The 12,943-nt window shown below is 46.6% G+C and overlaps 1 protein-coding gene across 9 annotated transcripts in view; it reads left to right on the plus strand.

The window, feature by feature from the left end:
• The first annotated feature begins 925 nt into the window (after positions 1-925).
• ptprua (protein tyrosine phosphatase receptor type Ua) overlaps positions 926-12,943 on the plus strand; it is a 142,459-nt gene continuing 130,441 nt past the window's right edge. For 7 of the 9 annotated variants that reach the window (XM_027009768.3, XM_027009772.3, XM_027009771.3 and 4 more), the window contains exon 1: positions 927-1,193. In XM_027009768.3, coding sequence (XP_026865569.2) covers positions 1,124-1,193 — 70 coding nt within the window. In that variant the 5' untranslated portion in view covers positions 927-1,123. Of the gene's footprint in view, positions 1,194-12,943 lie in introns of all 9 variants that reach the window. The other 2 variants (XM_027009770.3, XM_027009776.3) reach the window with 2 other exon arrangements.

Genomic DNA, 12,943 nt, shown 5'->3' on the forward strand with positions numbered 1-12,943 from the left:
ATGGGTAGATGTGGTGTAGGTTTGCAAAGAAATAAGACAAGATAAAGCCAAAGATTCATCCATAACTGTCATAGACCAAAGACAAAGACTCTTACTTGCGTGCTGATATTAGTACTTTGCCTAATTGTGCAGTCATCTGCACAAAAAGGACCTGGAGAAGTATACTTATTCTGAGACTTCTGCAAAAATGTGGGTGAATGTGCATATCTTGCTGTAGCATCCTTGCTGTCAGGCCCCTCACATAGCTGTTGAGCGTGACTGCAAGTGACAGATTCCTTACCCTGACTGGGTTTCTGCCCAGTCAGGAGTTCCATGGCCCTGTTTCTGTAAGGAGCTTATTTGGCAGGGGTAATACCTTCAGTTGCGTTTTTCACTAGAAAAATAGCATGAGACTGGACAGCTACTCAAAAGCAAACCTGAACACTCAAATCACTATTGCTGCAGTTTCCTATTACGATTCTCAGAGTCAGTAATTTCAGCCTCTTATTGTCGCGTGGATGCCATCTATCCGTAGGACGTGCAGACTGTCAGGAATGTCAAGATGCGCCCCCCCCGGGTGTTTATTCAGTATGACAGATCGAGTAAATCCAGCTTTTTTTGTCCAGCTTCCAACTTCCTGCAGTCTGATCCCTTTCTCCTGGGAAATAAACCGTCTCTGGTTCCATTAGTAAGGGCAAAGAATCCCCTACATCATTTCCTTCATTAGCACAAAGTGCTGATATGAATGTGCCCCACTTTAGCAGGTTCTTAAACCTCCTCGTTATGCCGACATGCAAATACAGTTGTCCAGTGTTTTCCTCAGGCAAAAAAAAAGGATATCGCTTAATCTATCATGTTTATGATTAGTTTCCACGGGGAGGCGCTAAAGACTCGTCGTTCCTCAGAGCGTGTTTTGCGGGAGGAAAAAGCAGAGCAGAGGAGGGAGAAAAGCTCATTTTGAATTGTTTGCCTGACGTCAGCTGGAGCGGCTCGGGTTGCTACTGCGTGTCTCGTGCTAACTCGATACCGCTTCACCGGGATATCGGCGATCAATGGGCGCGAGCGCTCAACTTCGTGTCGCGGTCCTGCCGAAGTCACTGCAAAGATTTCAGCTGCTGAGACGAACTGGAATAACGTGGCGACAATGAATCCGCTGACTTTTCTACTTATTCTTGTCGTCGGAGTTTGTGGTGAAAGCCTTGAAGGGCCAACAGGTAAGATTTCAGTTTGCCTTCGTCCGCAGAACTGCGCGTTTTGGAAGCGTGCGGTATGCGAAAGGTTTCCTTGCGTCAGCTCATATGTGGGCGCCCGAACTATGAACCTTTTATTACAGTTAACAAAAATTGTTGTCTTGGGAATTCAGTGATCTAAATAACACTACTTGATGTGTACTGTTGTATATTAACACTTAAAGTTTACACAAGTTTCGGAAAGCGTGGTATTTAAGTAAACAGTGCAGGAGTAGTTCAACATCTGTCAGCCCACAACTGAATCCGCAGCCGCTCACGCAGACAGAAGTACGTATGTGTTTTTAATCATTATGTCCTCATGGGACAACGTTGACACAACAGAACATTTTAATTACGACTAAGCGGTTAATTTCGGGTCACTTAAAAATTTGGTTCTTTATGTAGATTTGTTCTTTGATTAATATATTACAGGCTGCTTTATTCTGTTCATACAGTGCTTATCCTGAGATGCCGATGTGACGATAATGGTGATGGTGATGGTTGAGATATTATTCACTCATTTTTTGTCCTCCGATAGAGATGACTTTAATTTGGAAAATAGATTATTGAAAAAAACATAAAGCGGAATTTTGCATTGCCGATATGGATATTATTCCCGCGTCTCTACATACTGTTACATTTTAATTCGCTTATGGTGGTGATATTTGCTCCAAATTCGAAGTCCATGCCTGGCAATCCGCGTTAATTGTATTGCTCGTCATTTATATATATATAATGGCCGTTCAACAGCTGCTTACTAACTTTACTGTGTGCGCGTCTTACAATACACGTTCTGAACTGGGAATGCTCATGATCACTTTTCTGTACTGCGTCTCTCTCTCTCTCTCTCTCTCTCTCTCTCTCTCTCTCTCTCTTTTTCGTGAATTGTACGTTTCTAACTTTGTTTCGTAAAACTAGCTTGGACCTTGTAACGCTATAAGTTTCGACTTTGCAACTCCTTTAGACTGGGATTTGGGAATCGAAGCATCCCGCGATTTTTAAAATCATTCCATCATTTAATCGGTGTAATTACTGCACAGACACAAACTCCTAGCAGCCCAAGCGAAGCCTATTGCAGCTACGTTAGAGCTGAGAGCGCTGGGCTGCAAATGGCTAGTGCCTGCAGCTTATTATTTGAATCGCGACAAATTGATTTAAACACATTTGATTGTTAAACACGTACAGCACTCTCACAGTTATCTTATTTGATTATGCTAGTCACTGCGCGTTGACAGCAAAAATCTTTTGTTGTTTATATGTCGAGTTCCGGAGAGATAAGTCACGCATAAGTCGGTTAAAAATGATCGGAATTAACATTAAAATTTGTCGATCAGCTAAAAATTTTCCCGAAATGACCCTCGACCTGAGTACCAATTGCTGCCGTCATCAGTTCTGCAGTGTCATTTGGATCCTGTGGAGCTTAATCGAGAGGCTGCACTAATCAGCACGACGTTAGAGGGCTCACAAAGGGACTGTCCGTGGCTGCTCCAACAGCACCTTATATAATGTCCTCGCCGCTCATTTCATACACGCTCACAGTTCAAATACGATGAAGATCGCGCGTTTAAAACATTTCACTCCGCGCGCCCACTTTAATTGCTTTGTGCCTCAGCCAGCGTCTCACTGTCAAGTTATTTCATGTCGAAATGAATCTCTTCTGGGTCCATTCACGTTACTTTCGCGACGTCTAATACGGATTCCGGGGCTCGGTGTGGCGCTGCTTGCGGAGACGTGTTGTGGTTTTTGATAGGGCCCTTTGCGCGCTCCTGTATCAATGTCGACACAGGAAGGCAGGATTCATCAAATGAATCTGCGCCCTCGGTGACATTCAGACTTCATCAAGCATTACCAGGAGCAAAACGATATTCCCTAGGACGAAAAACTACGCCTCTAGCATGGGAAAAGAAAATTGTCTAGGTTTAATTGTGAAACGGTTGTTTTTGACGATTACTTTAAACGCAGTTAGACCATACAGCCAAAACCGCCTTTGAGATCATTCTTTTTATTGTTGACGCTCTGTAGAGGTAATGGAAAAGGTGGGGTAATGCGGCTTATCTTTCTCTTCACGTCATGTGGAATTTTACCCAGATATACAACTATTGCTTATTCTGAACGGAAATTTTATATGGAAAATCATGACAGCATTGAACAGTAAGGGTACGTACTGTTGTGTAATCTTGAAGGTATGGTCACCACTTCCTTTTGTACTAACACACAAATCTACCCCCCCCCCCCCCCCCACACACACACAGGCTGATGACATATTGATAGGTTATGAGTGTGTGTGTGTGTGTGTGTGTGTGTGTGTGTCTGTGTGTGTGTGTGACCAGCCTAACATCATTCTGTTCTGAGAGTGTGTGGTATGTCCCAGTGTGTGCAGGTGTGTGACAGTAATTTACCCCCGAGTCTAGCCTCACATCATTCTGCTCTGACATGGTGTCAGTGTGCATTTTATTTACAAACACACACACACATGCACGTACACACACACACATAAGCCTTGCACTGCTGCTGCTGATGTTTTATTATTATATATTATTATTATATATTATTATTATTATTATTATTATTATATATAACTGGTGTGTGTATGTACCATTGATTAGAACTGTATGCAAGATAGAGTAGAATGGACGCCTCTCACTGAGGTGATCAGTGGCCAGTGTGTGAAGGTGTACTGGAACTGTGTTCAAGGACAAGAAGAGCTGGCACACTGTGTGCAAAGGGGCCTCTGCTGGGTTTCCATCACCCTGAAAACACTGTGACTGTCCCAGAGCCTCTCAGGAGAGGAGGCACGCTAGCTGCCATGCAGCTAATGCGCCAGAGCCCCGAGCAGGGCAGCCGGTGGCCACCCTCACCACCCTTCTGCTCAGAGACACATTCACACATTCCATTACAACTCCTGGGCTCTCTCTCTCTCTCTCTCTCTCTCTCTCTCTCCCCCCTTGTCTCCATCTGACATTTACATTACTGAAATCACACAATGGGCTTTTACTCTCTAATGGAGGGAACGGAGGAAATGGCTTTAAATTGTGCCATTGCTTTTTGGCCAGGTAGGCACTGGCGGTCTTGCTTTCAGCGGTGACACGGTCATGCACTTCAGGATCTCACACTTCCAGAAGGAGAAGCACATTTATCTGACATCATTTCCACATTAGGCCCGGCATTAAGGAGCTGATTGCCAGCCCATTGAACAAGCAGAAGACATTAGGTCGTGACGGAGCTTAACAATGTCATATATATTTATGGGAAAAGCTGTCCTGTGCAAATGGTCTTCTTGCGTTGCAAGTTAATCATCACAGCCTGCATCTGCTCTGGCTTAAATTGGACTTTCTTGATGGCTTTCCTGTTTTCCTTCTCTTGCACTCTCTTGTTCTTATTCTTACTCCACCATGCTCTCTCTCTCTCTTTCTCTCTCTATCTTTCTCTTCGTCTTTCATCCTTTCCTCCCCTTTTCTTTCTCCGGATGGACATGGTGGAATGAGTCACATTCATTGAGCTGGAGTTTCCTTTGTGAGACTGCTGCGAATTGCTGAACAACCCCCCCCCCCCCCCCCCACAACACTACCTCCCTTCACTTTTTTTTTTTTTTTTTTTGGCCAAAAATGATTTCTTCTTATCACATGCAGGGTTGTCTCAGGGTTGCCTGAGCAGCAGTAGTCCATTTGCTTAGAGGGAGCTGAGCTGATTGGTGTGGTGCCTTGGGGGAAAGTGGGAGGAGGGAGGGTTACTGCACTGGTATCCTACTCCGTGTCAGTGAAATTCCTCCGTGGCCGGTATACAAACACGGGTGGGAGCCAGGGGGGCGGGGCGGGCGAGCAGGGCGGCAATGGCGATAACACCAACGAGGGCGGCCGAGGGCAGGGATTCAGACACGCACACACTCCCAGCTAGCTGTTTGTCATGGTGACGTCCCCGGTGAGTGTGTGTCAGTGTCGTGCTGCTCGGTAAGCTTCCTGCTACCACTTGTGTCCACACACCAGTCCGGCAGAAGCAAAATATCGGTCTGGCTGCTGGGGCTTGGCAGGAGTGTCATTTTGACTACCCACTGCAATAGGGACACAGTGAAGGAACCATGTGTTTTTGTATGTACGTCTGCAGTGTGTGTGTGTGTGTGTGTGTGTGTGTGTGTGTGTGTGTGTGTGTGTGTGTGTGGTTTCTTGAGGGGGCAGGGCATTGTCACCTGGCGCTCTGTAGTTTAGTGTGTATACATTCATTAGAGGTGATTGCTCTAGTGTCCTCTATCACCGCGCTATGCACGTCGAAACCTGGCATTCCGCGGAGTGCTCCGGCACCGGTGCGTTCTCCAGGGAATGGCACGCCCGAGCAATCAGCCTTCCCTTCCAGGTGCCAACGAGAGGGTGGCGGCTCCCCCGATGCCGGTGAGCTGCTACTCCACAGATGGCTCTGTGCTGATATTCTCAGCACGCCCCACACGTGGGAACACTGGCACTAACCTCTCCCCACCATCGCCGGGTCGCTCGCGGGCTGGACGACAGTCCTCCGCCAGCAGATGGCGCCTCTCCCACCAGCTCGGCACAGGTTCCGTCGTCCGACGGAAGTTTCCGGCAGCCGTCAGTAATTACTTCGAAATGACACATCTGTGCAAGTACCAAAGAGCTGACAGAGCCTGCTGAGCGCTTCAGATTATTATTTTTAAAAAAGGCCTCGTCTGTAAGTGGCGGCGGCAGGCTTCTGCTCTGACACCAGCTTTGGCAGCAGTTGTGACAGATATACTGAGCTGGGCTAAAAGTTCTCGGCGAACACACGCACGCACACAAAACACGGGCCCACCTCTCACCGGAAGAGCTGCAGCATCACCATGGCAACCCATGCAACGTGAGCCAGAAGAGAAGGAGAGGGCTGGGATGAGAAATAGCAGCGAGGTTAAAAGTACAGGATGTCGGCTTGAACTTGAGCACATTTACATCTATATTGGCTGAACCACATAGGAATAACATCCATTTTTATTACCACTTCCACCATTTCAGGGGACCATGACTGGCCAAAGTAACAAAGTAACAGTTTAGAAGAAAATTGTTGTGTTAGTAGTCGTTTGCAAATTATTTCCAGCCAGTGACTGTCTGAAGGCATGTGACCCGTGGACCTCTGCAGGCAGCGGCAATGGTCCCTGGTCGTGCCCTGCTAGGCAACTAATGCAGCCGTCTTCAGGTTCTGATGGTTTTAAGGGTGTACTGCCTTCAGACTTGTCATTAGTGAGTGAAATAATGACAGTGGGGTTCAAGTTCAGTGACTGACTTGACCAGACAAGAACATGACATTTTTGATTCTGAAAGTCCATGGTTTCTATAATGTTTCTATAATGTCCATGTTACTGTTGGAAGGAGAGGGCCAGGCTTTTTTGCTCTTTTGACAGTTTCTAGTTGTTTCCAGAACAAGTTCCTTAGACCTAGAAAAGATTTCGGAGTCCAAGTTACCACCAGCACTGCAGTGTAGTCAAAGACATGGTGTTATCCACGTAGCCAGCACATAATGTTTGGGCTCTCTGGCCAAGGTCTAGATTTTAGGCTCACGTGTTCTGCTCCTTGGGATCATACGGTACCAACATTCTTGGTTCATATGTTAGGAAACAATAGCAACTGATTCCTGATGCAAATGTTGTATCCAGAAGCTCTAGAATCTACACGAGACCTATAGTTGAGCTCTTTTATGAATTAACTAATCATAAAATGCCACACAGATGGTGGAGACAAAAAATAGATGTGATTTCTATAAGAGTTTAGTATGTTTGTATGTGTATAAATACCCACACATTAAAGCTGGCATTAGACATTTTAACGTGTACAGAATGTCAGCTTGAGCACAAACATTCCAAAATCACAAACTCATGTTTCACTTAAAATGACTGTGCTGGATACAGGGCACAGAGGAGAACATGTGTCATTGTCCAAGTACTTATGAACTGCCCTGTACAAGTACTGCACAGATCATGCACTGCATGTATGTATACACCCAACAGATCTATTTACTGCAAAGGAGCTTCTTAAGCATCTAGAAACAACAAAAAGGGGGAAATGAGAAGGTTTTTTTCCCCTGTGATCATAGCAACTGCCAGTCAAAAGGTCAAAGTGGGATCCCGCTGTGAATGATCAGGAATGATAGGAGCTCATGACGATGTTTGGAGCTTTGTGCCGTGTGGAAACGCAATAACTCGGAGGTGTCGGCCCCAGGGCTGCACATTCCAGACCCTCCCCTCGATTCCGTCTCCTCCAATAAAGTCCGCAGTTGGCGGTTGTTAAGATGTGAGGCGGAAGTCCTGAAGAAAGGTCACCGGCGAAAAGCATAAGTGCTCTAAATATGCGGTTAAAGTGAAAGTTCCATGAAAGAGATGTGGGGAGAAGACAAGGGGACCATAACTCTGGAGGGAGAGGAGGAGAGGGGAAGGTGCCCCATGAGAGTGCACGTTCACTTCTTTATTGCAAATCAACTTACGCTCTCTTCAGCGGTGTCTGGTTCAGCTCTAGAGCTGCATGCTAATCACGGCCATGCTGTTTAGTGCTGCCAAAGGACTCAGGTGATGAGCATCCTGTCGATGATGTGAATATCAAACGCATGCCCACTTGCATGGTAGAATTTTGGTGTAGGAACCCCCCCCCAATCTGCCACCCAAAACAAGAATCTCGGCGCCAGTCTAGTATGGATTCAGGTTGGCCTGGCATTTGGGAATTGATTTATATCCCTCTGTTTGTGGCCAGGGTGACACTGCTAGGTATGCCAGTATCTCGGCACTCGGGGGAACAGCTGCAGACGACTCCACCACAAATGGCCACCGTCGGGCAGCCAGGAGGATGGCACAGACCCAGCTCCTCTCTGGAATGCCGCTTAGTCCCTTGTGGGCACATGGCCACCGTGCCTATCCTAAGCCATCCTTTTTTTTAACCATTACAGCCCTGCTGGATTAGAGCACATTGATCTTGTAATTTTATTCCCCTTGGTTTATCACAAACACCTTATAGTTGATGTATAGGAATCACTTCCTTACATGGATACGCGATCGACATCTAGCGTTCATGCCTTTTTGCTTTGTGAAGTCTGTTTTAAGTCGAGCAATATGATCGATGTGTGGATCCAAACAGCGCTGCCAAGATTAGCTTCAGCCTAGCTGGAGCGACTGCTGCTCTTGCACTGAGAGACCAAGACAATGAAAGGAGAAGGCATCGATTCCAACTCCTCCAAGCTGCTCCGAAATCGTTCTAAGATGCTTGTTTTCCCTTCTGTCCTTTTCTTCCCCTAATCTCCATGTCGGCTCACAAAACCATGACAGAGAGTCGCTGGAGAGGCTCAGTGAGTGGCCCCTAGCCTTAACCGCCCACTCTTGCGCGTCCAGTGACCTGCTGACCTTCTCTGTCTTGATCGAAGTGTGTTGCTAGCCTTTGCTGAGATGCAGATCGGCATGTAAAAAATGGCATTATGCCCAGAGTCTGCATGAGATGGTATCTTGGGAGCGAGGGTAGTGACGCCTATATGCAACCACGGTGGCATAATAACCCTACTGCTATATTGTGTCAGCTTGAGCTATCACCAAAAATCCCACCAAAAAGGGCATCTCTTTGAGCCTAAAATGAAAAAATAAAGAATGTAATTCAAAGCAATTTGGTGCCTCGGGCTGCTGTACTGAGCACGATGACCTTTTCTTAGATGGTATCCAGGATCATATGAGCTTAGCCGAGGCACAGAGTGACAGTGTGCCGTTACCAGGGAGCGCCGCGCTGACGGCCTGTTTCTCTTAATTACAGCACTGTGTAGATTGATTGCACGTAGCGTGATGAAGACTCCTTAGGCGTCAGGGTAAAGGTCAAGGGTGGCTTCCCTTCCTTTCAAAATGGCTTTGCATGAGCCGGCACGGCAGGCAGATGGAGAGATTCAGCCTGTTTGTGTAGGCTTGACGCGGCCGTGATGTCTGTGTTGGAGAGAAGAGGAGGTGGTAGTGGAGGAGGACAGAGCACCAGCAGAAGAAAGGGGAGAAGACAGGGTGGGAGGGGAGTGCCTCGCTCCCATTTAAGCTCGCAAGTCCTCCTACTTGGGTTTCTTTCTTTCTTTCGTTCTTTCCTTCTTTATGTCCGTCTTTCTTCTTTTTGCCATTATTTTTACATTGTGTAAAAAAAACCCAACATAAAACAAAAATCAAAGCTCCTTCGCAACGGCTTTCTCCAGAAGCTGTTGGAGCCAGATGCCCGGCGGGCGGGAGGGGAGATGATCATTGGGGAGGGAGGGAGCCAGGCAGAGGAGAGGAGAGGAGAGAGGAGTGGGAGGAGAGAAGAGAGGAAATGGCACATTAGGCAAGGTGAGAGAGGGCAAAGAAATGGAATCTTTCGAGAACTTCCTGCTATCACCAGCTGAAGCTGCCCGTAGCCTGGGCATAACTTTGGACAACCAGTTGTCGGTCTCAAATCATGTTTCTAATCTAACCCGGTCTTGCAGATTTCCCCTTTGTAACATACGAAGGATTCAACCCTTTCTCTCGCAGGAAGCTACCCAGGTGCTTGTGCAGTCCCAGGTGCTTTGTGATCTCAAAGCTAAACTACTGCAATTCGCTCCTTGCTGGTCTTACTCTAAAAGCCATCAAACCTCTACAACTTGTCCAGAATGCAGCAGCACGACTGGTCTTCAATCTTCTGAAGTTCACACGTTACTCCACTGCTGCGCTCCCTTCATTGGCTCCCAGTAGCTGCACGCATCAGATCTAAAACCTTGATGCTTGCCTACAAAACCAAAAATGGACCAGCCCGTTCATACATGAGGTCAGTGGTCAAAGCCCGATCCGTACCTCGAGTACTTCGAACCTCAAGTAAGGCTGGGCTTGAAATAACTTGCTTCAGGTCTCATGGACGACAAGCATCGAGAATATTTTGTCCTGGCTCTAAGATGGTGGAATGAACTTCCACTTGCTGTCCGGACAGCAAACGCAGACTGAAGACCCATCTATTTGCAGAATATTTAAAGGATAACTGACACTGCTCCCATATTGTGTAACTAATTTACTACTTATTGTAGGGTTTTGATTATGTTGCTTAACAAACTCTAGCACTTATTGTTTTTAGCACTTATCATTGTTCAAGACAGACCTTATGTATTTTGTACTTCTAGGTATCAGCACTGATTCCTGTATCCTACAGTATTCTAGTTCATTGGCATGTTGGACTCCACCCTACTGTACTGTACTAGGATATATTCTATGAGTAAATGACAAAGCACTTTTGTACGTCGCTCTGGATTTAGCGTCTGCTAAATGCCGTAAATGTAAATGAAAGGGAGGAAGAGGAGAAGAGGAGAACGGGGAGGAGAGGAAGAGAAGTAAATAGAAGAGGAGGCGACGGAGGGAGCTTGTCTTCTTTAGTCATTCTGTCTCTTCCTTCACCACACCCCCTGCTCATTGTGTTCTCTCCCCAGGCTACCCATTATTGCATTATTGTTGACTCCGAAAGTGGGTTACGCATTGTGTTCGAACACTGTCTGCACTTTCTTTTCTCTCGTTTGTCTAGCAACGCCCCACACCACCCCATACCCCCAGGCCCTGCGTCTTTTACCCACTGCTTATGGAAGTCCCAGAAAAGAAGGGGCCCAAAACCTAATTAAGGTCACCAATCAGGAGAGAGAAAGAGACACTTTCATGGCCAGTACAGACACTGCTTAGCTTCATAATCGTTGTCAGCGCAGACTGCTCATTCAGGGCCCGATCCCGGGACAATGGGAATCTCTGCTTGCAGTTAATTGGAAGTCAAGATTAGGGTTCCAGTTGAAAGCATCAAGACATTGTGTTGCTCCCTTCACACGGGCAGATGTGCCTATAAACGTTGCGAAAGTCTTCTTTGGTTTTGTGGGAATGTGAGTTGGGAAAGTTGATCTGCCGGTTTCCTGGAAAAAGCTCCAGTAAAATTCCCAGCAGTGTTCCATGTAGCTGTATTATATTTTGTTCTGCTGCTTTCCAGTTGATCATACAGAATCTTTATAATGTCATGAAAGTGACTTTGCCAACACATTGTTGTAGGTGACATCCAGATGCAAAGCTGAAACTAAAAAAAAAGAAAAACAGTTATTAATGACAATATAAATCAAAGCATATTCTATGACATCATGTCAAGTGAAGTCAGATTTATTTACACAGGGCTTTTGACTCCAAGCCCCCAGTGAGCAAACCAAGGGTTGAGAGTGGCAAGGAAGAACCCCCTACATCACATCTCAGTATTCCATCCCGCTATTCTATGATTTGTATGTTTCTACTGGACCCTGCAATATTTCTAGTTCCTCATCTGAAAAGGGACTTTCTCTCTTTCTCTATGTCTATCCATCTTTGTCTCTCACTTTCTTTGTCTGTCTCTCTCTGTCTATCTGTCTCTCTCTCCTTCTTATAATGGCAGCAAGCGTAGAATGTGAGCAGGGGTTAAATCAATCAGCTTCTTACCTCATTGCATTAATCTGAGTCTCTTCTTCTTTATAATAAGGGCCAGTGACATGTAGGGCCCATAATTAACATAAGCTTTAGAAAGGAAACCCGCCACTTAGGGAGACGCTCAGGACGTCCAGGTGAGCAGTTCCTGTATGAAGCCCTGGAGGAGCCACTCAGGCACCAGGGTGTGCGGCAGGTGGGCAAGGTCTCACACGCCGGAGGGCCTGGGCTGAGTTCACGCTCAATCTTTACCTCCATCCCTGAGCCAAAAGCTCTGTTGACTTATGCTTCGCTTAATTGGGGCAGAAGCACATCTGGCTTTGTTCTGTCTTCCCAAAGGCTTCATGGAAGGTGCACACACACACACACACACACACACACACACTCATGCCTGACCATACCTGCAGAAACACACCTAGTAGTGTGCACTGGCGTTCCTTTGGCTTTCAGAACGGCAGCGGTTCGTCGTGGTAAAGATTCCACTAGGTGTTGAAATTGTTTTGCAAGAATCTTGGCCCGTACAGACAAGACGGCTCCTCACAGCTGCTGCAGATTAGACGGAGGTACTGACATACTCCGAACAGCCTGTTTCCCATAGACAGCGATGGCACTCGAAGAGTTCGTCTGCCATTCGAGCTCGTCCGTGTGAAGGAGAGATGGGTCGTACATTCTGGCAAGTTAATCGGAGCACCAGCATTGCATTCAGCTGCTATTTAGACATGGAAGAACGGGAAGGTGTACTACAAGGTCTGGTCTCCACAGTTAACACACCTCTCACCAGTCAGTGTCCTGAGGGAGGAATCTAGCTATCCAACCAGTAAATACCATACCTTGTAATACCATACCAGCAGCTGCCATTCAAACTAAAGAAGACGCTTTTGGGTGAATGTAGACTACTAAATAGTGAATGTAACAGTAAAAAAAAGAAGAAGAAGAATTTTATGTGATAATAAACATATTGCTGCGCGTCATCTCTTGAAAGGACTGCATTTTCATGTGCATTTCTGCAAAGTGATCATTGCTTCGCAACCTTTGGCCTGTGCTGCGTATTTGCATCATGAATATACTGAGGCAAAAATAATCAAGGCTCTTCTTCCTGTGGTCTTTTCCTCACTTCTGAAGACCTCGCCGCATCTGCACGCGTGCATGTGTGTGTGTGTGTGTGTGTGTATGTGGTGATGTGTGGATGTGCGTGCGTTAGTGCGTGTCTGCACACTCGACATGAGAAGACAACTCCGTGCGACACCTGACCTCTAGCGTGTCCAAACACTCCCCTCCCCCACACACAGAGCCAGAAGCAGGGTGGGGGAGCTCGGTGTGGTGGGTG

This window comes from Electrophorus electricus, chromosome 6 (assembly GCF_041902795.1).
Source record: "Electrophorus electricus isolate QZ-2024a chromosome 6, ASM4190279v1, whole genome shotgun sequence".
Classification (NCBI taxonomy): Eukaryota; Metazoa; Chordata; class Actinopteri; order Gymnotiformes; family Gymnotidae; genus Electrophorus; species Electrophorus electricus.